Below are 26,957 nucleotides of genomic sequence, written 5' to 3'. Positions count from 1 at the left end.
ATACACTACCTCATCAGGCCATAGATATTGTATTTTTCCCCTGTATTTACCTATTTTATTGACGAGTCTGAAGTTTATATCTTTCTGCCAAACGTTGCATTGAAGGAAGCAAAAGTTAACAATGTTGTTGTTCATCAGAGCATTTCTATATCTATATGTTCAGTTTCTCATCACATGGCTTATAGTTTCCCTCATTTTACATGGCTATTATGTCCAGTTTATTTTGTTTTGGGGAAGGGGGAGGGTTAGTGTTGCCTCCTCAATTCATAACTGCATAAGGAAACATCGCTCCACTGTTACAATTAATGGAATTGTTGCATTTTTAGGCTCGCATCCTGATAACTGAAGAAAACCTCATGACAACTATAATTCAAACCTTCATTGATCATCTGATGAGACAGCGGGATTCTCATGGCAGGTTTCAGTTTGAACGGTATACAGCCATACAGGCCTTCAAATTCAGGAGGGTGCAAAGCCTCATTGGTGATCTAAAGTAAGTGTGGAAATGTAACCTTTTTAAACATTTTTAAAAATTAGTCTTTTGTAAAGATGTCTGCAAGAGCACCTCGTGAATTCCTCCATCTGTCTGTCGACAACTGAGTTTGCAGTGATTGTGTGCACACACGGAGGCCGATCTCCAAACCATTGTTGACACCTTCACTGAAGCGTACGAGAGTCTTGGTCTTACATTAAACATCCATAAATCACATGTTCTCTACCAACCTGCCTTCACCTCACAGTAGTGCCCCCCGATCATCAAGATTCATGACAAGACCTTGGACAGCATGGACCACCTTCCATACCATAGGAGCCTCCTGTCAGTGAGGGCAGACATCGATGTCGAAACCCAACACTGCCCTCAGTGTGCCAGTGCAGCCTTCGGTCACTTGAGGAAAAGAGTGTTTGAAGACCAAGTTCTCAAACCCAGCACCAAGCTTATGGTATACAGAGCAGTAGTGATTCCTGCCCCCCTCTATGCTTCAGAGATAGGGACAATATACAGTAGGCACTGCAAAGCACTGAAGTACCACCAACGTTGTCTCTTCAAAATTCCGCAAATCCATTGGCAGGATAGGTGTACCAACGTCAGTGTTCTCTCTCGGGCCAACATCCCCAGCATCGAAGCATTGATCACGCTCAATCAGCTCCGATGGGCGGGCCCCGTAGTCCGCGTGCCACATACAAGACTTCCGAAACAGGCACTCTACTCCGAGCTCCGTCACGGTAAGCGAGTCCCAGGAGGGCAGAGAAAATGCTTCAAGGGTACCCTCAAAGCCTCCTTGAAAAAAATGTAACATCCCCACCGACTCTTGGGAATTCCTGGCCCATGACCGCTCAAAGTGGAGAAGCAGCATTCGGGAAGACGTCGAACACTTTGAGTCTCTTTGTCGGGAGCACGCGATAATCAAGTGCAAACAGCGGAAGAAGCATACGACAAACCAAGCACCCCACCCAACCGTTCCTTCAACCACCACCTGTCCCAGATATTGTAGATACCGCATTGGACTCATCAGCTCGCTTAGAACTCATATTAGTGTGGAAGCATGTCATCCTTGACTCAGAGGGACTGCCAGAGAAGAGTGATTGTAAAAAAAAAAGTTATCCAAGAAAGCAACTGGTATAATAACTAAGTAATGCATTCATTTTGATCTGTTTCTGACAGTAAAATTACTGTAAATCAATTTAAAGTATTGTGGTAGAACTGGCAACTCTCTAGCAGCTGAAGATAGCAGATATGTCTGGTGGTGAATTGTTGCAATGATGTGATGGGATGTATGTTTAATGAGAGCTGTTCTTTTTGAGTTACTTGCTGTACAAATCTGGTGACTAGTAATTAAATGAAACATTTTTTGTAGCAATCTGAATAGCTATAACTTTTAATCTGCATTTTAGTACTGTAGTTGTCATGTTAAGACGTGTCAATTATATAATTGGTAATATTCGTGATGTGATGTCTGCAGTGAAGTCAATACGATAGATGTTTCCAGCATTCTTTACAAATATTTCTCACAGGAACGTACTGGTTTTAGTTGCCTCTGCTTTCTTTCCAGTTCACAATTTTTATCAGTTTACCTGTCTTGTGCAATTTTTCAATTTTGGGGCTATTAAAACCCAAGCTTTGCATCATTTAATCTCCATGTCTGTTTATCTCATCTTTATTATATTTAGCCTGAGTGGTATCCTTGCTTATGGGCCTTAGAATGGAGTACAAGTATCTGTTCTTTGATATAATTTCTTTTAAAGTTCTCAGAATTCCAGTTGTATAAATTGTTTCTGACATATAGTGCTCTTCTTCACAGGTATGTATTAGTTAGCAAACCCACAGAGTGGACAGACAAACTAAGAGAGAAATTTCTGGAAGGTTTTGAGGTCTTCTTGCAGCTATTAAAACGCATGCAGGTTAGTTCAGAATTTTTACTTCCAACAATAAAATGTCAGGACAACATGTCACAAACAGGTGATTAGTTCCAAATGGAAATCATTTCAATTTGATATGAATAGGTGAAGTTTGACATCATTAAAGTTCCTTATCACATTTACTTAATTTTTCAGAACAATGCAAAGACATCAGCATGAAAATATTTTAAAAGTTTTTTCTTGGTTTGCATAGCTTAAGTAAATTCAGCTGAACAAGACCACAAAATAACTTTTCAGGTCTACAATTGACCTTTGGGCTTGGTTGAATTCCTCTTAGAGGTCGACAATAGTAAACGTCAAACCAATACGTTTTAATTGCCAAGCTCTGATCTAAAAATACCAATTTTTTAAAAAAAGCAAATACTATCCAAGGGTCTAAAGGGCCTTGCTTGTCTTTTCATCCATCTTGGATTTTCTAAGAAATAATTATTATTTGGGATTTAACATGAGCACTTGAACAAAATGTGTCCCTATTGCGTTGGAGATGACCAGCTCAATTACATGCCAAGTGAACTTGAGGTATTTCATAAGCATATCAGCCATCTGGAATTGAGTGTGTTTTTTGGCTCTTCTGGACCTAGGATGGAACTGACATGTTAGCTAATGGTTGGGCAGCACAGCTGTTGTCTGCATCATCAACCGCTTCGACAATAGTTCCTCTATTCAGAATTCTATAGAAACTATGATTGGAGGGAATACAAATGATCAGTGGGCAAGGAACTCATTGTTCGAGATTATATAAAGGAAGACTTGCCTCTATACAAACATCTTTCATGACCTTAAGAGCTCCTAAAGCATTTCAAAGCCATTTAAGTACTTTTGAAGCGTATTCACCGTCCTAATGCAGGGAATGCAACAGGCAATTTGTGCACAGCAAGGTTCCACAAACAGCAATGTGATGACCAGATAATGTGATGAAAGATCAATATTGGCCAGGACACCAAGAAGAACTCTCCTGCTCTTAATAATGCCATGGGATCTTTTACGTCCACCTGAGTGAAAGACAGCACTGTGACATTCCCTCAATACTTGAGTGGAGTGCCACTTTAGATTTTGTGCTCAAATGACTTGAATCTACAACCTTCTAACTTTGAGGCAAGAATGCTACTAAATAGTAGATTTAATAGATGTGTGCCACTGAGTCAAATTCAGATCCACAGTGGACGAGCTTTCTTGGTTGGAATGGCAATTTTTCCACCTTGCTGCAGTCAGTTACCATCTGAATGCCTGGCTATTGAAAGAGACAGGGTTTTGATGTTGCATGTTCTACACACACAGGTTTCTACAATGCTAAATGGAACAAGTATGTATTTTGTAAAATCAGTCTCTATTCTGTGTTGTGTGATAAGGGTGTGGGGTATCTACATTTCCTTAGCTATGGCTTCAAATCAAATTCCATAAATTCTCATCTCTGGACAATTCAGTTGGTAATTAATAGTTTATGAAAGGTGTTTTGATAAATGGCCACTCGACCATGCATTATTTGATCCTGCTTTGGAATTTCAGAATATGCCTTTGGAGGCACTGCATTGTCACAATACAACATTGCTTATCATGGGAAAACTGACTTATTGTTAACTTCTTGGGTCGGTTTCAAACATGTTGGCACAACATATTGTGAACTTGCCATCGGGTAATGGCAAAAAACACTTCTGATGTTTCTGGTTAGGATATGCTTGGTTATTGGTCAGTTTCTGAATGTGGTTATTTCCTCGTTGAAAAGGATAACCACACTCCTCTTGGGGTATTACTGCATAAAAATCCTCATTGTTTATCGATTATGTTGCAATGAAGAAGGCAGCTAAAATCACCTACCTTGTAAAGTTAACTTCATTTTTTGAATAGAAACAGCCTTTGCATGACATGCATTTGTCTAATTGGCTGCATTCTTCTATCCCTTGAATCAATAGTTTTGTGATCATATATTTATTATGTTTCGGCACATAAAGCCCAGGAGAGGCTCCTCTTTTCCACGGCCACTAATGTCAAAAAAACACTTATTCAAGGGATATTTCTGTTGTGATTTTCTTGTTGGTTGCATTGGTGCTGTGTGGAGTATGTTTCTGTTGGAAAAATGAACACCTTATTGGCTTGTTTCTGTAGAGTAGTGTCGTGGGAAATCACCACTCCGAGTCAGATGTAATTGAACTGACCTTTATTACAAGAGCTGGGGAGCCCATCGGACCACTGTCACTGGGTGAGCAGCTGGTTCCTTACACCACCGTGAAGGCCGCTGTCCACCCTTACCTGGAGTTGTGACATCCTGCGCACAGGCATCCTGCTTCTGCCATGCTAGTACAATTAAATAATTCTTACCAATGGATCCATTACAGACCCAATCCATGTCCGAACCGGGGTCAAACAGGGCTGCGTCATCGCGCCAACCCTATTCAAGACCAATATGTCAAGGAACCAACTAGACAGCTGGCCATCCTCGACTGGGTGTTGTGTAATGAGAGAGGATTAATTAGCAATCTTGTAGTGCGAGGCCTCTTGGGGAAGAGTGACCATAATATGGTTGAATTCTTAATCAAGATGGAGTGTTACACAATTAATTGAGAAACCGAGGGTCCTGAACTTAAAGAAAGGTAACTTCGATGATATGAGACGTGAATTGGCTAGAATAGACTGGCGAATGATACTTAAAGGGTTGACAGTGGATAGGCAATGGCAGACATTTAAAGACCACATGGATGAACTTCAACAATTGTATATCCCTGTCTGGCGTAAAAATAAAATAGGGAAGGTGGCTCAACTGTGGCTAACAAGGGAAATTAGGGATTGTGTTAAATCCAAGGAAGAGGCATATAAGTTGGCCAGAAAAAGCAGCAAACCTGAGGACTGGGATAAATTTAGAATTCAGCAGAGGAGGACAAAGGGTTTAATTAGAAGGGGGAAAATAGAATATGAGATTAAGCTTGCAGGGAACATAAAAACTGACTGCAAAAGTTTCTATAGATATGTGAAGAGAAAAAGATTAGTGAAGACAAATGTAGGTCCCTTGCAGTCAGAATCAGGTGAATTTCTAATGGGGAACAAAGAAATGGCAGACGAATTGAACAAATACTTTGGTTCTGCCTTCATGAAGGAAGAGACAAATAACCTTCCGGAAATACTAGGACCGAGGGTCTAGCGAGAAGGAGGAACTGAAGGAAATCCTTCTTAGTCAGGAAATGGTGTGAGGGAAATTGATGGGATTGAAGGCCGATAAATCCCCGGGGCCTGCTAGTCTGCATCCCAGAGTACTTAAGGAAGTGGACCTAGAAATAGTGGATGCATTGGTAGTCATTTTCCAACATTCTATCGACTCTGGATCAGTTCCTATGGATTGGAGAGTAGCGAATGTAACCCCACTTTTTTTTTAAAAAGGAGGGAGAGAGAAAACAGGGAATTATAGACCGGTTAGCCTGACATCGGTAGTAGGGAAAATGTTGGAATCAATTATTAAAGATGTAATAGCGCATTTGGAAAGCAGTGACAGGATCGGTCCAAGTTAGCATGGATTTGTGAAATCGTCTAGAATTTTTTGAGGATGTAACCAGTAGAGTGGACAAGGGAGAACCAGTGGATGTGGTGTATTTGGACATTCAAAAGGCTTTTGACAAGATCCCACACAAGAGATTGGTGTGCAAAATTAAAGCACATGGTATTGGGGTTAATGTATTGACGTGGATAGAGAACTGGTTGGCAGACAGGAAGCAAAGAGAAGGAATAAACTGGTCCTTTTCAGAATGGCAGGCAGTGGCCAGTGGGGTTCGGTGCTGGGACCCCAGCTATTTACAATATATATTTATGATTTAGATGAAGGAATTGAATGTAATATCTCCCAAGTTTGCAGATGACACTAAGCTGGGTGGCAGTGTGAGCTGTGAGGAGGATGCCAAGAGGCTGCAGGGTGACTTGGACAGGTTAGGTGAGTGGGCAAATGCATGGCAGATGCAGGATAATGTAGCTAAATGTGAGGTTATCCACTTTGGTGGCAAAAACAGGAAGGCAGAATATCTGAATGGTGACAGATCAGGAAAAGGGGAGGTGCAATGAGACCAGGGTGTCATGGTACATCAAGTCATTGAAAGTTAGCATGCAGGTACAGCAGGCGGTGAAGAAGGCAAATGGCATGTTGGCATTCATAGCGAGAAGATTTGAGTATAGGAGCAAGGAGCTCTTACTGCAGTTGTACAGGGCCTTTGTGAGGCCACACCTTGAATATTATATTCAGTTTTGGTCTCCTAATCTGAGGAAGGACATTCTTGCTGTTGAGGGAGTTCAGCGAAGGTTCACCAGACTGATTCCCAGGATGGCAGGACTGACATATGAAGAAAGACTGCATCGACTAGGCTTATTTTTTTCACTGGAGTTTAGAAGGATGAGAGGGGATCTCATAGAAATATATAAAATTCTGATGGAACTAGACAGGTTAGAGACAGGAAGAATGTTCCCGATGTTGGGGAAGTCCAGAATCAGGGGTCACTGTCTAAGGATAAGGGGTCAGCCATTTAGGACCGAGATGAGGAGAAACTTCTTCACTCAGAGAATTGTGAACCTGTGGAATTCTCTAGCACAGAAAGTTGTTGAGGCCAGTCGTTATATATTCAAAAGGGAGTTAGATGTGGCCTTTACGGCTAAAGGGATCAAGGGGTATGGAGAGAAAGCAGGAATGCGATACTGAAGTTGCATGATCAGCCATGATCATATTGAATGGTGGTGCAGGTTTGAATGGCCGACTCCTGCACCTATTTTCTATGTTTCAGTCTTCCTTGCTGCCATGCTCCACCTCACACTCAACAAGCTCCCCGCTGGAGTGGAACTAAACTATAGAACCAGTGGGAAACTGTTCAACCTTCGTCGTCTCCAGGCCAGGTCCAAGACCACCCCAACCTCTGTCGTCGAGCGACAGTACGTGGCCGATGCCTGCGTCTGTGCACATACAGAGGCTGAACTCCAAGTCATAGTCAACATATTCACTGAGGCGTACGATAGCATAGGCCTTGCACTAAACATCCGTAAGACAAAGGTTCTCCACCAACCTGTCCCTGCCGCACAGCACTGCCTCCCCAGTCATCAAGATCTTCGGCGCGGCCCTGGATAATGTGGACCATTTCCCTTACCTCGGGAGCCTCTTATCAACAAGAGCAGATATTGACGACAAGATTCAACACCGCTTCTAGTGCGCCAGTGCAGCCTTCGATCGCCTGAGGAAAAGAGTGTTCGAAGACTAGGCCTTCAAATCTGCCACCAAGCTCATAATCTGCAGGGCTGTAGTAATACTGGCCCTCCTATATGGTTCAGAGACATGGGCCATGTACAGTAGACACCAAGTCGCTGGAGAAATACTGCCAACGATGTCGACACAAGATCCTGCAAATCCCCTGGGTGGACAGACGCACCAACGTTAGCGTCCTCGACCAGGCCAACATCCCTAGCCTTGAAGCACTGACCACACTTGATCAGCTCCGCTGGGCAGGCCACATTGTTCGCATGCCAGACATGAGACTCCCAAAGCAAGCGCTCCACTCGGAATTCCGACACGGCAAACGAGCCAAAGGCAGGCAGAGGAAACGTTACAAGGACACCCTCAAAGCCTCCCTGATAAAGTGCGACATCCCCACTGACACCTGGGAGTCCTTGGCCATAGATCGCCCTAAGTGGAGGAAGTGCATTTGGGAGGATGCTGAGCTCCTCGAGTATAGTCGCCGAGAGCATGCAGAAATCAAGCGCAGGCAGCGGAAGGAGCATGTGGCAAACCAGGCTTCCTGCCCACCCTTTCCCTCACGACTATCTGACCCACCTGCGACCGGGACTGTGGTTCTTATATTGGACTGTTTAGCCACCTATGAACTCATTTTTAGAGTGGAAGGAAGTCTTCCTCAATTCCGAGGAACTGCCTATGATAATTAAATGTTGTTCAGCACTGTAGTATATGCAAGCCCGTGTGGTGACTGACGTGCACAGGCATCTTCCACCCCCTCATTAGAGTTCAGGACTAGAACATAGGGTCCTTTATTGAAACATCTGTGAACTCTTGTGGAAGCAAGTCATCCTCGTTCAAGGGACCGCCGATGATGGTATGAAATGCAAGCGCTCTAATAATGACTCCACGAGGTAAGGGTATAGTACTTGAACTATAGTGACCGTAGTCCTTTATTGCCGCTCCTAGAGTGAGGACACCAAGAGGTGAGCTCCCTTTTATACTTTGTTACCTGCATTGTACAGGTGACCCATACGTCTCCAGCAGCAGCACCCTCTGGTGGTACAGGTATAGTGTATACAGGGTGATGGTACATTCAGTGATCTAATGTTACAGTACATACATTAACATGCATACATGACAACATTCCCCCCGAAGCCTTTGCCATGACGTGGGGAGATGATCAGTAGTAGGTGGTGGGAGGTTGTGGTGAGAGTTGTGTGGGTGCCAGGTGTGATATATGTGCTTGTGGATTCCCCTCCCTCCCCTCCCCCCCCCCCCCCCACCCCCCCATACATAGACCATGTGGGTGTCACTGTTGGAGTATTCCCCAGTGGTGGAGCAAGTTCTTATGGGTAAGGTACATACCTTGTAGAATGGGTGAGTGGTGGGCAGGGCCACAGGTGGTGTGGCCTCCTTGTCCTCCATTGGTGGTGGAAGTCTGGTCATCCCAGGTTCTGCCGGGAAAGCTGGAGGGTACTGGCCTCTTGCTCCCTGGTGGCGGGGGGCGGGGGGGAAGCAGGGGAGTGGGTAGGTTACCAGTGGTGCTGGCTGTGCTGCCCAATGACCGCTGTCCCTGCAGTGGTTATGCTCCCACTGGGTGTGTGTGAACCCTTCCTGGCACATCACATTGGTCCTGGAAGTGCAGGCTACATGATCACTGTAGTCTTTGGACCTGGGTGTTTCCCACTGGGGGGGGTTCCTTTTGGCATTGTCATTATACATGTAGAACCTGCTATCATTTCTCATTCTATCATTAGCACACATATGATCCATTGGCTCCGATCGTTACTAGCTACTTCGACATTGTTATACTTCTTTACACTTTCACGTTTGTCACTTACAAAGGTTACATTTCTCCCATTAGCATTGCCAGCATCACCATTCAACAGTACATTTATATACCTGCATTCATTCTTTACACTTTTATCTTTAATATCACCGGCATCGCTGTGCCAAGAGTGGAACTGTCCCTTTAATTGTTCTGGGTTGCCGCTCTCCTTTAAGAGGACCTTGCAATCTTTAACCCCAATCTGGTTCACTGCTTGCTGATACGTGTTGCTCCCTCAATGCTGCCCCTCGTGGTCTGGTCGCGCCCATCTTTATTCTAGGTGCTTCGCCTCGTGCGGCGCCATTTTCTCTCTCTCCACAAGGTCGGCTGCAGAGATTCTTTTCTCCCCAGGTTGTGCCACGGACGCCGGGAATCTACCTTCTGTGCTGATCTTCTTCCCTCCGAGTCCTGCCATTGGAGCCTGGAAGGTGAGGTCGAGTCGTTCAGGTTGGATCATCTCGTTGAGTTGTGCAGTCTATGTCGTTGCCGCGCAGTCGAGTCGGACAGTAGGTTTCCAGGTGCTGCGATGGATCCAAGTTTGGGGCCGCGTAGGATGTCGATCGCTGGGGCCCAGAGGCCTTCGTCGCTCCGACAGTTTTGTACTTGGTTCATCCAGCTTCTTCCCAGCAGCGTTGGACGATCACCGGCAACGATCCACAAGGGAAGCTTGTGCATCACGCTGCCATATGACACCTGGACCTCCACGCTGCTAAATACTGGGATGATGCCTTTTGTGTCGGTGAGCAGCCTTGCCTAGATTAGGGATATTTTGAGTCGTTTGGTGGGATTGTCCCAGAATTTCTCAAAGGTCGTCTGATTCATCAACGACTGGCTCGCCTGTGTCGATCTCTATCGAGAGTGGAATCCCGTTGATTTCTACTTCCATTTTCCCCGGGGAACTCTCGGTGGAGCAGGTATATATTCCGTAGTCCTCTTCCAGGGGCTAAGCAGCTTAATCGTCTTTAGCGCTGGAACCCAGGTGATCGGCCAACTCTTCAGCGACTCGGCGAGTAAAACTTTTTCTACTCATTCGCTGAAGGTGACCTTTAGTGTTACAGCCTTTGCAGGTATAGTCTTTGTATCGGCACTGGTGGGTCCTGTGGTTTCCTCCACAGCGCCAGGACCGGGCTAGCTGGTTGGCCTCATGTCGCAGACTCAGGGTTGCGGGACTTGGAACAGCAGTACTGCCTCTGAAAGTCGCCATTCAGTTTACTGTACTCGTCTGGTTAGAGTCCTGGGTGTGAGTCGTTATCCGTTTGGAGTCGCAGACCGAAATCATGAAAGCCTGAATCACTTTGATTGCCTTCTGCAGGGTGTCCGCAGAGAGCAGCTTGTGGAGGAGGCCCTCGTGGCCGATTCCAATAACGAAGATGTCCCTGAGTGCTTCAGTGAGATGGTTGCCAAAATCGTACGGTGCAGCCAATCTTCTCAGATCTGCAGCGCATTTAGCAATTTCTTGGCCTTCAGACTGCTGGTGGGTGCAGAACTGGTGTCTGTTTGTGAGGATGCTCTCTCTTTAGGTTTAAGAAGTTGTTGTGTTAAAGTTACGAGCTCTGCATAGGTCTCGGTTGTCGTCTTTGCTGGGGCTAGCAGATCCCTGACGAGGCCATGGATAGTGGGCCCACAACTGTTGAGCAGGATGGCTCTGCGCTTGTTCGCCAGCGAGATCGGTGAGTCCCCAGCCAGGTCATTCGCGATGAAAAAGTGTTATAGCCTTTCCACAAAGGCATCCCAATCTTCCCCATCAGCGAATTATTGGAAATTGCTTAGGTTAGACATATTGTGTGTGGAAATTGTTAACCTCGTCGCCAGTTGTAGTATATGCAAGCACTCTACTAATAACTCCACGAGGTAAGGGTATAGTACTTGATCTGTAGTAACCTTAGTCCTTTATTGCAGCTCCTAGTGTGAGGACACCAAGAGGTGATCTCCCTTTTATACTTGGTAAACTGCAGTGCACAGGTAACCCATAGGTCTCCAGCAGCAGCACCCTCTGGTGGTACAGGTATAGTGTATACAGGGTGACTGTACATTCATTGGTCTAGTGTTAGAGTACATACATTAACATACATACATGAGCACTATAGTGTTAAACTAGAACATGTTCAGTTCAACCTGATAAACTTTGGCTTACTTTTAGCTTTAACCTTAAATACTTTTAGCTTCCCCAACAATCCCTCCTTTTGGCACTTGTCCGGAATTTTTTTACAAACAGAAATCATTCACAAGCTAGACATCAGGATGCTCCACATGCGATCCACTACCGGGGATCCTCTGATACTCGCAATGTTTTGCATCATACTTATGCTTTATGGGTCTCTAACATAGTGATTGGGTATTGACCGATACCCAAATGTTCCCGGACCTTCTCCTTTGAACCTAATTAAACGAATTCACCCCTGCCATCCTTCTGGGGCTGCATTTCCGCCCTCATCAATATTGCTTTTGCCAATTGCCTAGATTTCTGTAGCTTGTGTGCAGCACATGTTCTACGAAGGAGATATATGACAATTATCAACTGGACCACCACCACCACGTGCAAAATTGTTGTTCTTCATGGATGGATTTGAATGCTTAACCCCCAGTCCCACAAGTCATCCCACCAAGTGGTAATCTTGATGTCTTCTACCTCCTTCTCGATGTCCTTATTTCGTTGTTGCAGTGTGTAATATACCTTCTGGAATTCAGTGATTTTTCGTCGCTGTTCAGCCAGTTCCTCTGGTAATGGGGCCACTTCGTGCCCAAATTGGTTGATGTAATTAGTGTTTTGTGTCCTCTGACACCTGGATCGAGGTGACCTTCCATCGGTGTATGTCGACCAATTCTTCCCGTCCAATCCTTATAGGCACTTCCAGGGTAAAGCAGAACATGGGACTGGGGATCTCAGACCTGATCTGCATACTTAAAAGTTTTCTGGTTAGTGGTTATACAGTACCTTTCCTTGTCCACATATGCAGCCTGCATGTGCGAGAGGTGGGCCCTGATGGCTTCCATTGTGCAATTTATTATCCCTCTGGACACATTAAATCCACATGCGGCCACTGGGTCAAATCTTATTTTATGGGGGCAAATCGTTATGTCCTGGCGTGTGGCACATCCCTCCAGTCTAGTACCCACCAAGCTATCTTCGTAAGTTACTGCATAAGATAGTTTCTCATGGTACCTTATGTGGGTATTTTCCCTGAACTCTGATATTTTGTACCTGATATACTCCTCGAGGTTGTGATTCGGGTGGAATTACTTCTATTGCAAGTATTAGTCCTAACACGCTCGCGCCGCTTATTTTACATTCGATCTAGGTGGGGTATACCCGAACCATTCCCCTGAGCTGGCACCCTGGTATTATTTCTTTGTGACGTGAAAGGTTAGACAATTCATTGCTATTCCATAATGGTATCTCACCCTCCCTTTATTTGCGCTAGGTTTTCCCTAGCCTGTTCTCGTACCCAATTTCCAAATGTACTGCATACATCATTCCGAGCAGCTTTATCGGAGGCTTCATGATCCTCTCTGATAATTGTGTTCATTGTCTGGCCATGTGTTTCAAGGATCATTGCTATGTCCTGACGTCTGCTTGTGAGGGCCTGATCTTCAGTCAACTGCGAATCTTGGTTCTGGTTCTGTCCTTGCAGGACCTTTTTAATTCTAGAGTCAAGATCCCTAATTTTGCCGTCCAAGGTTGCCAAATCAATTGTATTAACTACTGAAGTTCTTGTGTTAAATATGGTCGTGGCATCATTGAGTGTGTCTCTTCGATCTCACCTTTGGAGGCATTGCCCTGGGATCCGGCCATTCCCTTTAACCCCCTGTTTCAGTACTTGCCGAGTCAATCTTTGGTATAGCTCTGGGGTCTCGTTTGAGCACCATCGTGGAAGGCCTATGTCTATCAAGTCCAATACTACTGGTACCAACTCATAGTGTATGTTATCATACATCACATTTCCCATTGGGACCAACACCAGCCTGTTTTCTGGTCTCTGGGTCTGCCTTGGGCATTCTGTAAGTTGGGTCGCGTTGTTTCCCTAATAGTTCTGGGTTGCCTCTTGTATGTGATAATTAGCGCAACTGGTTCAAAGTGACACATTGGTCCTTTCGGTGATGCACATAAAAACATAGCCCCATTTTGGTTCCTCTTTAATACAGTGCTGCTTTCCCCATTGTTCGATAGGGATTATAAAAAAGCAATAACTTCTCTTCCTTTCAGCAATCTGTTCCTTTGGGGCACCCCAGTGGCTGGGGAAAAACATCAGGAGCTAATGTGTAGGGATTATTTATATCTTTTACTGTCACTACGTGCAACCTGCCACTGCATTTTGCTATTACTTTACCCGCTGGACACTTTATGCACACCTCCTCTTCTCGGTCTAAATGCAGTTGCCTTCCATTACCTTCAGCTGGTGAGGCCATTCACTCTCTTTCACACATGGCAGCCCTTCTATTTCCTGGTAATCCCATATTGTTGTATGTCGTCTTTCATCTGCCCACTCCTCTCCTCCCCTTGTGATTAGGTCCATGTCATGCCCCTCCCTTGTGTCATAGCTCCTGGCAGGTCCCGAGTTATGTGGGTGTCGGCAGGGGTCTTAATAGACCCCTCTTTTTGTTCACTAAGGATCAACAATCATCTCCCATAATCACAGCTGCCTCTGTCCCTCCCGCTATTTAGCACCTTCCCTACGCATACTAGCCACTGGGACCTTTCCCTGTCTATAGTTACACATTCCCTCTACATTCCGTAAATCCCTTTTTGAGAAAAACTACATTGGAGCACATTCTAGGGCACCCTACACAGATCAGTGTCCCCTATCTTGCCATGACGTTTTGTACTCTTGCTAGTGAATCCTTGGGTGCACAATAAGCCTTTGTTAAATTAGTCCATTCTTTCAATTCCCCGTTTGTCGGTTTCCTTAAGGTTACTCGGGTGGTGTTTCCGTGTATCCCAACGTCCCTTTGGTGTTTTCTTCTCCTGTTTGTTATATGCCTCTTACCTCATTTGTGTCCCCAGGCTGCCCTAGCTTTCTTATTACATTAGAACATGAGAAATATGAGCAGGAGTAGGCCATATGGCCCCTCAAGACTGCTCCTCCATTTAATACGATCTTGGCTGATCCGATCATGGACTCGGGTCCACTTCCCTGCCCGCTCCCCATAACCCCTTATTCCTTTATTGATTAAGCAACTGTCTATCTATCTCTGTCTTAAATTTATTCAATGACCCAGCCTCCACAGCTCTCTTGAGGCAGCAAATTCCACAGATTTACAAGCCTCTCAGAAGAAATTTCTCCTGATCTCAGTTTTAAATGGGTGACCCTTTATTTTAAAATTATGCCCCCTAGTTCTCGTCTCCCCTATCAGTGGAAATATCCTTTCTGCATCTACCTTGTCAAGCCCCCTCATAATCATATACGTTTCGATAAGATCATCTCTCATTCTTTTGAATTCCAATGAGTAGAGGCCCAACCTACTCGACCTTTCCTCATAAGTCAACGCTCTAATCTCCGGAATCAACCTTGTGAACCTTCTCTGAACTGCCTCCAAAGCAAGTGTATCCTTTCTTAAATATGGAAACCAAAACTGTACGCAGTAATCCAGATGTGGCCTTACCAATACCCTGTATAACTTGTAGCAAGACTTCCCTGCTTTTATATTCCATCCTCTTTGCAATAAAGGCCAAAATTCCATTGGCCTTCCCGATCACTTGCTGTACCTGCACACTAACCTTTTTGTGTTTCATGCACCAGGACCCCCAGGTGCCGCTGTACTGCAGTATTTTGCAATCTTTCTCCATTTAAATAATAACTTGCTCTTCGATTTTTTTTTTTTCTGCCAAAGTGCATAACCTCACACTTTCCAACATTATACTCCATCTGCCAACTTTTTGCTGACTCACTTAGCCTGTCTGTCCTGATGCAGGTTGTTTGTGTCCTCCTCACACATTGCTTTTCCTCCCATTGGTCCCTTCATCCAAGTCGTTAATATAGATTGTAAATAGAACTTCCACTTCATAAATCCATGCTGACTCTGCCTGACCGAATTATGCTTTTCCAAATGTCCTGCTACTTCTTAATAATGGACTGCAACATTTTCCCAACCACAGATGTTAGGCTAACTGGTCTATAGTTTGCTGCTATTTACAATCTATAGATTCCAGCGGCAGTCCACTAGTTACTGATTGCCAACCTGAGAATGAACCATTTATCCCTACTCCGTTTTCTGTTAGTTAGCTAATCCTCTATCCATGCTTAATATATTACCCCCAACCCCGTGAACTTTTATCTTGTGCAGTAAACTTTTATGTCGCACCTTGTCAAAATGTCTTCTGAAAGTCCAAATACACCACATCCACTGGTTCCCCTTTATCCACCCTGTTTGTTACATCCTCAAAGAATTCCAGCAAATTTGTCAAACATAACTTCCACTTCATAAATCCATGCTGACTCTACCTGACCAAATTATGCTTTTCCAAATGTCCTGCTACTGCTTCTTTAATAATGGACTGCAACATTTTCCCAACCACAGATGTTAGGCTAACTGGTCTGTAGTTTGCTGCTTTTTGTCTGCCTCCTTTTTTAAATAGGGGCGTTACATTTGCAGTTTTCCAATCTGCTGGGACCTCCCCAGAATCCAGGGAATTTTGGTAAATTACAACCAATGCATCCACTATTCTTCTCTTGGATTCCCTCGGATGCAAGCCATCAGGTCCATGGAATTTATCTGCCTTTAGTCCCATTATCTTACTGAGTACCATCTTCTTAGTGATTGTGTTAAGTTACTCCCCCCCCCCCCCCCCCCCCCTATAGCCCCATGACTATCCACTGTTGGGATATTTTTCGTGTCCTCGACCGTAAAGACTGATAAAAAATATTTGTTCAGAGTTTCTGCCATCTCCATGGTCTCCATCACTAATTCCCCAGTCTCGTCCTCTAAGGGATCAACATTTACTTGAGCCACTCTTTTCCTTTTTATAGACCTGTAGAAACTCTTGCTATCTGTTTTTATATTTCGTGCTAGTTTACTTTCATAGTCTGTCTTCCCTTTCTTATTCCAGCTCCTGGCCACCTTGACTCAGAAATGGTAAAAGAATCTTTACCGATATTTTTTTTTCCAGTCTTTTATTTTCAAAACCTCCCCTCTTGAGTCTCTCCTCGGAGAAAACGGCATTTTTAGATTGTTTCCAAACTTTTTAGTATTTTTTTTTCTCCTAAACTGTTTAGTATTATTTTATAAAGGTTTTCAAACCCAAGATTTTCCATTACAACCAAAATGTTTATCAAGGAGAATCACCTGAAATATCTCAAAATTCAAATGCTGCCTATCTTCCTATTTAAATCTCTTACTGAGCTAGAAGCTTTCATGTAATTTAAAATAATACAAAATAACACAGTAAGTTACGTCACTTTCCATACCCCTCCTTCAAATCCCTTTGCAATTGATTGTAAAATTGCTGAATATAACTGGAGAAACATTAGTTTTCTGTATTTAATAAACATCTGCACGAAGGGAAAAGGGGCGGAGCGTTCCCCAGCCTGTAGCCTTGAGAAACCTACGCAGGCTTTTTTTAAAAAAGGCATTACACTCTCCCTTTTCCTTTCTTCATCTCATTCATAGACTAAATTTATTATATTTCAACCCATTGTAATCAATGACTACCTTTTTTATAATAAGTAAGTGGGTGTCTTGGGCTTGCAATAACCAAATTGAAAAGACAGCACTTTGTTACGATTTGAATTGATTTAAAACGAGCCCACACATTTTTAATTTAAACTATATAAGAAAATAGCAATTTTTTTTCTGTACTCCAATTAAAACATTCAACTTCATTATTTTTTTAAGCAGACACCATCTCAACTGTAACTTCGAGGCTGAAGTTTACCGCTAAAACCGTCTTTTGTGCATTTCCTAGCTCCGTAACTCATCGGCCCAGAAATTCCTCTCTGGGTCTTCCCGCGAGCAAGAGCCTCCTGGCTGGATATTTTTTACAAATTTACCTGGTGGTCTAGGAGGCGCTCTGATTTCCGATGGGGAGGCCTTCTCCCGTGCTGTGAAGCGCGCTACCGTGCAGAGGGTCCCGATGCAGACGATGCAATCAAGTGTGACTGCTCAGCCAATCAGGTAAGTATTTCACAGGTTCCCATTAATAGCACTGAGACTCGCGTAACTACAAGTTCTCAGTGCTTTTAATGGGAACAAAAGCAATCACACAAAATAATAAAAAATAAAAAACAGACCACACATTTAAAATTAATTGAAATTAAAGTTATGTCTCATAAAAATAAAATATTTTCCCGATTTAAAAAAAAAAAAAAGTTTTTAAAATTATGGTTAAAAATAAACTTACCGTCGTGGGGAGGGTTTTTAAACAATAAACTGTTTATAATTTTATTTTACAATTCATTTTGTATGTTTTAAAACTTTTTCAGGATCAAAATTTTTGAGGGCATTTGCTGGGCAAGATATGGGTAAATAGCCCAATCTTGCCCGTACAAATGTCCTCGTTCCTGATATGGCATCCTCGCTCCCGAGCTGGCTACGATCTGTCAAGCTCCAGCGGGATGTCGGAAATTCTGCCCATAATCAAAATAAATCCACACCTGCGTTTCTAATTTAAAATGTAATTCAATTTCAGGTATACAATGTACATTTTAACACTCAATTTATCCACACTTTCGTAAAACTTCCCATTTCCATGACAAAGGGGTTTAAAAAAAAAAATTACGTTCTCGGTCCGAAAAGGTGGGCGGCGCTAAAACAAATATACAGACACACAATTTTCTTTTAAAACACAGGCTTTCAGACAAATAAAAAAAATCTTTAACTTCCCAAACATTCACAGTCAGGAAAACTTCCACACAAACGCACACACTTTCATATAAACGGAAAACTTTTAAACAACATACTTTAAGGTTCCTATCACTCAATAAAGCTCATCTTTCTCTTTCTCGGTGCAAATGCTGAAGCTTATATCGGTTTTATTTTCTCTTTTTTTTCCAGTAACTTATTTTCTGGTTCCCTGTTTTTTTTCTTTTGATGAGTTCTTGGATCTTCCCACTCTATCTCCTACTCTCCTGCACTTTATGCTTATCCTGTTTTTCAAGTCTCCACGCTTCGCGCAGAGGTGGGTTGTTGTTGGCCAGTTTCCATCCGGCTTCTTTTAAGTTTAGTTTCTTTTCTCATTCACTTGGGATACCATCTCAACCAAGCGCTTGCAATTTCCACCAGATTCATTACATTCCGGGCCGTAATTTAAGTAAGGGTCACCCATTAAGGCTCCCCGTGAATCATCTCATTGTCTAGTGTGGCGGTTATCATCTTTTGTTCGGGTGCCAATCTGACACCTAGCTTCGTCAACCTGTTGTTCATACATTCTGTCATCCTGGTTGAGGATGACAACGCTATCTCTCTCCACGCAGTACATCGCTGCATATGCAATCGAACTTATTGGGCACTCCACTACTAGTGTCTCATCACACTGCTTACCTAACTTTGCTTTATATTGGTTTGCATTTCTCCTTTTTCTTTTTCTAATTTGCTGTATTTTAGCTCGTTTTGATCATTCTTTGTTGTCAGATCTTTTTGCCTTTCTTTACTTTGCAAATGCGCATGACATAGCATTACAATCACATTTTTACTTTTTATTCCGGCAATCCCGTTGGCCCTCAGAACTCAGTCCCGAGTGCCACTCCCCTTTTTCCATACTCTTTTGAGTTTTACCATACTGCTTTAGCAGCTAGCCTACTAACAAACCTATCTGGTTCCCTGGTGGCTTGGCCATCTCCCCGCCCAGCCACCGCACCGGCTACTCAATTCCTTGAAGTGGCTTGTCGTCGGTTCTTCTGAACCTCGGTCCTATTCCCTAATAGTACCTGTTTCTTGTAGCCCCCCCTTTCATGAGGCGCGCCATCGGTCAATATTCACAGTCTGACTCTTTGTTTGCGAATCCCTGTTGGCCCGGCAAAACCACTGAGGAGATCGACAGACCTAACTATGGGTAGTATATTAATTTTACCTACCCTCCTTTCTGCCAGTCTCCCAGGGCTTCGATCTCCGAACCTTCAGCAGATCCTGCCGACTACGCTAATTGTTGTGGGAAATCATCACTCCACGTCAGATGTTGAGTCCAATTGAACCGACCTTTATTACAAGCTAGCAGGGGAGCGGTATGGCTGTCTGCCTCCACTCTCAATCAAATACAATTAGAGCATCTTTCTTCTAGAGATTACATTGTACATTTCCCGTACCATATACGTGCAGTTCTGGTTAACTGTGTGCACAAATAAGTTTCGAGTGCCAAAGCTAAGTGCTGTCCAACAAGGTGTCCTTGGAGCTGGGGAGCCCATCGAACCACTGTCACTGGTTGAGCAGCTGGTTCCTTACACCATCGTGAAGGCCGCTGTCCACCCTTACCTTGAGTTGTGACATCCTGTGCACAGGCATCCTGCTTCTGCCATGCTGGTACAATTAAATGTTGTTCAGCATTATATAGTTAAACAAGAATATGTTCGTTTAACCCCATATACCTTTAGCTTTTAGCTTCAACCCGAAATACTTTTAGCTTCCTCAACAGTAGTATATTTTCAAACATAAAATGAAGTTTTTTTGACACTGGACAGTAAAGATTCTAATGTTAATAAATAAGAGGTGACGTACTTCTATCTGCTGTTTCTACAATGTTTTTTTGAATTGTCCAGTAGAGAGAGGTGAATGAGTACTGTGAATACTTGCAGTACTTTATTTCAAGCCAAAGCTTGAGATGTTACAACACAGAATATAAATATTTTTTAAATTTCGCACTCATATTTCTTGGCTGTTTCTGGGTGCTCGATTTTTATTTATTTATTAGATCACGGGATGTGGGCGTTGCTGGCAAGGCCGGCATTTATTGCCCATCCCTAATAGCCCTTGAGATGGCGGAGAGCCCCCCTCACTCTTTCCCGCCCCCGCCCCCCCCCCCCCTCGCTCTTTCCCGTCTCCCCCCCCCCCCCCCTGCCCAGGCATCTGCTGCACTTACCTGAGCTGATTTCCTTAACTCTCCATTAAGTTTTTCTGCAGAGGCCACATACGCTGGCCTAAGAACTACTGGAATATCTCTCAGCTGGCCAAACTTGCCTAAGTGGACAGAATTGGTGCGGGTGGCAGGTTACCAAAATTCCCTGGATTCTGGGGATGTCCCAGAGTATTGGAAAACTGCAAATGTAACATCCCTATTTAAAAAAGGAGGCAGACAAAAAGCAGGAAACTATAGACCAGTTAGCCTAATATCGGTGGTTGGGAAAATGTTGGAGTCCGTTATTAAAGAAGCAGTAGCAGGACATTTAGAAAAGCAAAATTCGCTCAGGCAGAGTCGGCATGGATTTATGAAGGGGAAGTCATGTTTGACAAGTTTGCTGGAGTTCTTCGAACAGGGTGGATAAAGGGGAACCAGTGGATGTGGTGTATTTGGACTTCCAGAAGGCATTTGACAAGGTGCCACATAAAAGGTCACTGCACGATAAAAGTTCACGGGGTTGGGGGTAATATATTAGCACGGATAGAGGATTGGTTAACTAACAGAGAACAGAGAGTCGGGATAAATGGTTCATTCCCTGGTTGGCAACCAGTAACTAGTGGGGTGCCGCAGGGATCAGTGCTGGGACCCCAACGATTTACAATCTATATTAACGACTTGGAAGAGGGGACTGAGTGTAATATAGCCAAATTTGCTGACGTTACAAAGATGGGAGGAAAAACAATGTGTGAGGAGGCTACAAAAAATCTGCAAAAGGGCAAAGCCATGCAAAGTGAGTGGGCAAATATTTGGCAGATGGAGTATCATGGAAAGTGTAATATCATGCTCTTCGATTTTTTTTCTGTCAAAGTGCAAGTTATTATTTAAATGGAGGTAAATTGCAAAGTGTTGCAGTACTGCGGGACCTGGGGGTACTTGTGCATGAAACACAAAAGGATAGTATGCAGGTACAGCAAGTGATCAGGAAGGTCAATGGTATCTTGGCCTGTCTTGCAAAGGAGATGGAATATAAAAGCAGGGAAGTCTTGTTACAGCTCTACAGGGTATTGATGAGGCCACACCTGGAATACTGCGTGCAGTTTTGGTTTCCATATTTACGAAAGGATATACTTGCTTTGGAGGCACTTCAGAGAAGGTTCACTAGGTTGATTCTGGGGATGAGGGGGTTGACTTATGAGGAAAGGTTGAGTAGGCTGGACCTCTACTCATTGGAATTCAGAAGAATGAAAGGAGATCTTATCGAAACGTCTCAGATTATGAGGGGGCTTGACAAGGTTGATGCAGAGAGGATGTTTCCACTGATGGAGACGAGAACTAGAGGGCATGATCTTAGAATAAGGGGCCGCCCATTTAAAACACAGATGAGGAGAAATTTCTTCTGAGGGTTGTAAATCTGTGGAATTCGCTGCCTCAGAGCTGTGGAAGCTGGGACATTGAATAAATTTAAGACTGAAATAGACAGTTTCTTAAACGATAAGGGGTTAAGCGGGTGGGGAAGTGGAGCTGAGTCCATGATCAGATCAGCCATGATCTTATTGAATGGCGGAGCAGGCTCGAGGGGCCGTATGACCTACCTCTATTCCTATTTCTTATGTTCTTGGGTTACGCCCCCTTCGGCTGAAAGAAAAACGTACCAAAAGAAAAAATCGTTAAGAGTTACGCTGGTGCAAATTGATTGGGGAAACTTTTTTTTAAACTTTGACCAAAAAAAGCAACCTTCTCAAAAAAACGGCGCAAAGCACTGGGGAAAATTGAGCCCCTTGATGCTAGGAAAACCCTCCATTTACTTCAAAATGGTATCTGAATTCTCTCCTTTAAATTGTTGCCCGATCTGATGTGTCTAATTTGTGATCCATTTCATGCAACTATTTCTTTAAATCACTTGCTACCTTTTTACACTCAATAATCTTGTTCTAATTTTTAACCAGACTTGTTCACATTAACATTTATTGCATGTATAAATTCCCTCATGTTGTCTTTTGCAGGGAATGGATCCGGTAACAAGACAAGTAGGTCAACACATAGAGATGGAACCAGAGTGGGAGGCTGCATTTACTTTACAGATGAAGCTCACACACATAATTTCTATGATGCAGGAATGGTGTGCCTCAGATGTAAGTTTCAATTCAAAGTCTTATTTCATTTTCTGTAGTGTTATTCAGGGACGAGGTTTTTAAAAAAAATCTTCGATAAATAGGTCTTAGTGGCTGACATCTCTTACTGATAAATTTGAATTCCTTGCTAATTCAAGAGCCATGGGCATTATCTGACCCAGGTATTCAATTTCATGAAAAAACTCAAATTCTTTGAGTGCTTACCGTTACTTCAAATTAGTTGAACATTCAAGTACAACTTTTAAATAATTATTTCAACTTGGTTAAACTTTCAGTTGGTGCAGTGTTGCGATAGCTGTGTTTAGGGATGTAATTCTGTGATCTGATTAGTTGCTGCCAACATGCCTGGTAGCACATTGTTGGAACAAATCAAGCCGTAACACGACATTAAGGCCGATATACATTGAAAAAATGTTTTACATTTGAAGCATTGTTTATGCAACAGGCTAAATTGGATAGATTTTTTTTCAAATCAAACTTCTGTTTGGTGCCTTTCTGTCGGGTAACTACAGAACCTGCTCAAATGCACAAATTAATCTCATCAGTTTGTATTTTCATGTCAAATATTAGCCTTAATCAGTGCTGTGCAGATTTTGCAAAATGAACATAAGTGAAATGTTACTTGATGTTTGCCCTGAATGTCTAACCCTTTAAGTAACACAGTCTTGTTTTAGCTATTGGGCTAACCAAACTGGTAGCAATGCGGTGGAGGAGGATTTCCTGGAGTGTATTAGGGATGGTTTTCTGGATCAATATGTCGAGGAACCAACTCGGGAGCTGGCCATCCTGGACTGGGTGATGTGTAATGAGAAAGGACTAATTAGCAATCTTGTTGTGCGAGGCCCCTTGGGGAAGAGTGACCATAATATGGTAGAATTCTTTATTAAGATGGAGAGTGACAAAGTTAATTTGGAAACTAGGGTCCTGAATTTAAGGAAAGGTAACTTCGACAGTATGAGGCGTGAATTGGCTAGAATAGACTGGCAGAGGATACATAAATGGTTGACGGGGGATAAGTAATGGCAAACATTTAAAGATCACATGGATGAACTTCAGCAATTGTACATCCCTGTCTGGAGTAAAAATAAAACTGGGAAGGTGGCTCAACCATGGCTAACAAGGGAAATTAAGGATAGTGTTAAAGCCAAGGAAGAAGCATATAATTTGGCTCAAAAAAGCAACAAACCTGAGGACTGGGAGAAACTTAGAATTCAGCAGAGGAGGACGAAGGGTTTAATTAAGAGGGGGAAAATAGAGTATGAGAGGAAGCTTGCAGGGAACATAAAAACTGACTGCAAAAGCTTCTATAAATATGTGAAGAGAAAAAGATTATTCAAGACAAATGTAGGTCCCTTGCAGTCAGATTCAGGTGAATTCCTTCGTGAAGACAGAACCAAAGTATTTGTTCAATTGGTCTGCCATTTCTTTGTTCCCCATTATAAGACACAAATAATCTTCCGATTTTACTAGGGGACAGTAGGTCTAGTGAGAAGGAGAAACTGAAGGATATCCTTATTAGGCGGGAAATTGTGTTGGGGAAATTGATGGGATTGAAGGCCGATAAATCCCTGGGGCCTGATAGTCTGCATCCCAGAGTAATTAAGGAAGTGGCCCTAGAAATAGTGGATGCATTGGTGATCATTTTCCAACAGTCTATCGACTCTGGATCAGTTCCTATGGACTGGAGGGTAGCTAATGTAACACCACTTTTTAAAAAAGGAATGAGAGAGAAAACGGGTAATTATAGACCGGTTAGCCTGACATCAGTCGTTGGGAAAATGTTGTAATCAATAATTAAGGATGAAATAGCAGCGCATTTGGAAAGCAGTGACACGATCGGACCAAGTCAGCATGGATTTATGAAAAGAAAATCATGCTTGACGAATCTTCTGGAATTTTTTGAGGCTGTATCTAGCAGAGTGGACAAGAGAGAACCAGTGGATGTGATGTATTTGGAATTTCAAAAGGCTTTTGACAAGGTCCCGCACAAGAGATTGGTGTGCAAAATCAAAACGCATGGTAGTGGGGGTAATGTACTGACGTGGATAGAGAACTGGTTGGCAGACCGGAAGCAGAGAGTCAGGATAAATGGGTCCTTTTCAGAATGGAAGACAGTGACTGGTGGAGTGCCGCGGGGCTCAGTGCTGGGACCCCAGCTCTTTACAATATACATTAACGATTTAGATGAAGGAATTGAATGTAATTTCTCCAAGTTTGCGCATGACACTAAACTGGGTGGCGGTGTGAGCTGTGAGGAGGACGCTAAGAGGCTGCAGGGTGACTTGGACAGGTTAGGTGAGTGGGCAAATGCATGGCAGATGCAGTATAATGTGGATAAATGTGAAGTTAGCCATTTTGTGGACAAAAACAGGAAGGCAGAATATTATCTGGATGGCAGCAGATTAGGAAAAGGGGAGGTGCAACGAGACCTGGGTGTCATGGTTCATCAGTCACTGAAAGCGGGCATGCAGGTACAGCAGGTGGTGAAGAAGGCAAATGGTATGTTGGCCTTCATAGCTAGGGGATTTGAGTATAGGAGCAGGGAGGTCTGACTGCAGTTGTACAGGGCCTTGGTGAGGCCTCACCTGGAATATTGTGTTCAGTTTTGGTCTCCTAATCTGAGGAAGGATGTTCTTGCTATTGAGGGAGTGCAGCGAAGGTTCACCAGATTGATTCCAGGGATGGCTGGACTGTCACATGAAGAGAGATTGGATCAACTGGGCCTTTATTCACTGGAGTTTAGAAGGATGAGAGGGGCTCTCATAGAAATGTATAAGATTCTGACGGGACTGGACAGGTTAGATGCGGGGAGAATGTTCCTGATGTTGGCTAAGTCCAGAACCAGGGGATATAATCTTAGAATAAGGGCTAGGCCATTTAGGACTGAGATGAGGCGAAACTTCTTCACTCAGAGAGTTGTTAACCTGTGGAATTCCCTGCCGCAGAGTTATTGATGCCAGTTCAATGGATATATTCAAGAGGGAGTTAGATATGGCCCTTGCGGTGAAGGGGATCAAGGAGTATGGAGAGAAAGCAGGAAAGGGGTACTGAGGGAATGATCAGCCATGATCTTATTGAATGGAGGTGCAGGCTCGAAGGGCCGAATGGCCTACTCCTGCACCTATTTTCTCAGTTTCCATAGCAACATTGAGATTTTTATTTATTTTTATGGAATACTTGATTGAAGACTGAAGCATACAACATGGTTTCAAGTATGTGCTTAATGCTGCTAGAATTGCTTAAAAATTACACACTGGAAACAGGCCATTTAGCCCAACCAGTCTGTGTTGGTGTTTATCCTTCACTCGAGCTGTCATCTGAAACCCTTGTGGCTGCCCTGTTCCCGTATCCCTTTATCCCTTCGTTCACATATCTAATCTGTTCTTGAATATTGACATGGTCTTTGCTTCAATTATTAATGCATTCTATAGCACCACAACCCTTTGTGTAAACATTTGTGCTGCTCGCTGTCCTAAATCTCTTGCATTTAATCTTGTATCTGTTTCCTAATTCTAGACTCCTCGATCACTAGAAACAGAGCCTTCAGTACTGGATGTGATTTTCTTAATTCCCTCTTGCTGCACTTCCTGCTTTAGCCTTGTATTTATACAAAATAAGTTAATTTATATTTATGCACAAAACTAGGGCTGTCTGTACCTTGCCTATATGACAATACTGTGAAATGTGTCCCAATACCTTAACCCTCCCAAGTTGTGGCAAATGCATCTTAATTCTTTTGTGCAAGGTCCTTCTCTTTTCTGCATTCTTCCAATTACTGTTTTAGTTGTGCTCATCCAATTGACGTGGCCTTGACAAATAGAACATTTCTTTCTGTTCTCACTAACCATTTTCAGTGTTGAGTACTTCAAACTTCGATATAATGGAGTCGTAATTCTATTGAGAAGTTTGGAATAAATGCGTACGGATTTTGCTCCATAGATGGAAGTTTTCATATTATGCATGCACTTTTTAAAAAGATGATCAAATTGAAATAAAAACAGAAAATGCTGGAGACATTCAGCATGTCAGGCAGCAACTGTGGAGAGAGAGAAACAGAGTTAAAGTTTCAGGTCGATGACTTTTCATTCTGCCTAACGTTTGAAAAAGGTAGGGCCTGAGTGAGGCCTCCTTTAATTGTTCAGACGCAGACCCGGCCCGTAATGAATTCTATAGCCTGTTTCTAGTCTGCCAGTTTCAGTTTCAGAAGGGTATACAAGATATTTTATGGAAGAATTTATATTGAAGTTACACATTTTTGAGACATCATACATTAAAATTGTATCTTGAACCATTTAATTTTGCACTTTAATGTAGGTCAATTGCTGTTGGCTGAGTCGGTGTCAACCTTCACAATGAATACAATAGGAAGCTTCCACTGAAAGATATACTCCACAAATTATAGTA

At 43.2% G+C, this 26,957-nt stretch overlaps 1 protein-coding gene across 1 annotated transcript in view; it reads left to right on the top strand.

The window, feature by feature from the left end:
* ubr2 (ubiquitin protein ligase E3 component n-recognin 2) overlaps positions 1–26,957 on the top strand; it is a 179,936-nt gene that overhangs the window by 53,181 nt on the left and 99,798 nt on the right. Inside the window, exons 13-15 of the mRNA XM_070890969.1 lie at positions 327–493; positions 2,301–2,400; positions 22,425–22,553. Of these exons, the coding sequence (XP_070747070.1) occupies positions 327–493; positions 2,301–2,400; positions 22,425–22,553 (396 nt within the window). The remainder of the gene's footprint in view (positions 1–326; positions 494–2,300; positions 2,401–22,424; positions 22,554–26,957) is intronic.

This window comes from Pristiophorus japonicus, chromosome 9 (genome assembly GCF_044704955.1).
Source record: "Pristiophorus japonicus isolate sPriJap1 chromosome 9, sPriJap1.hap1, whole genome shotgun sequence".
NCBI lineage: Eukaryota > Metazoa > Chordata > Chondrichthyes > Pristiophoridae > Pristiophorus > Pristiophorus japonicus.
Note: the sequence above shows the minus strand (reverse complement) of the source record. Positions and strands in the feature narration are given on the sequence as shown.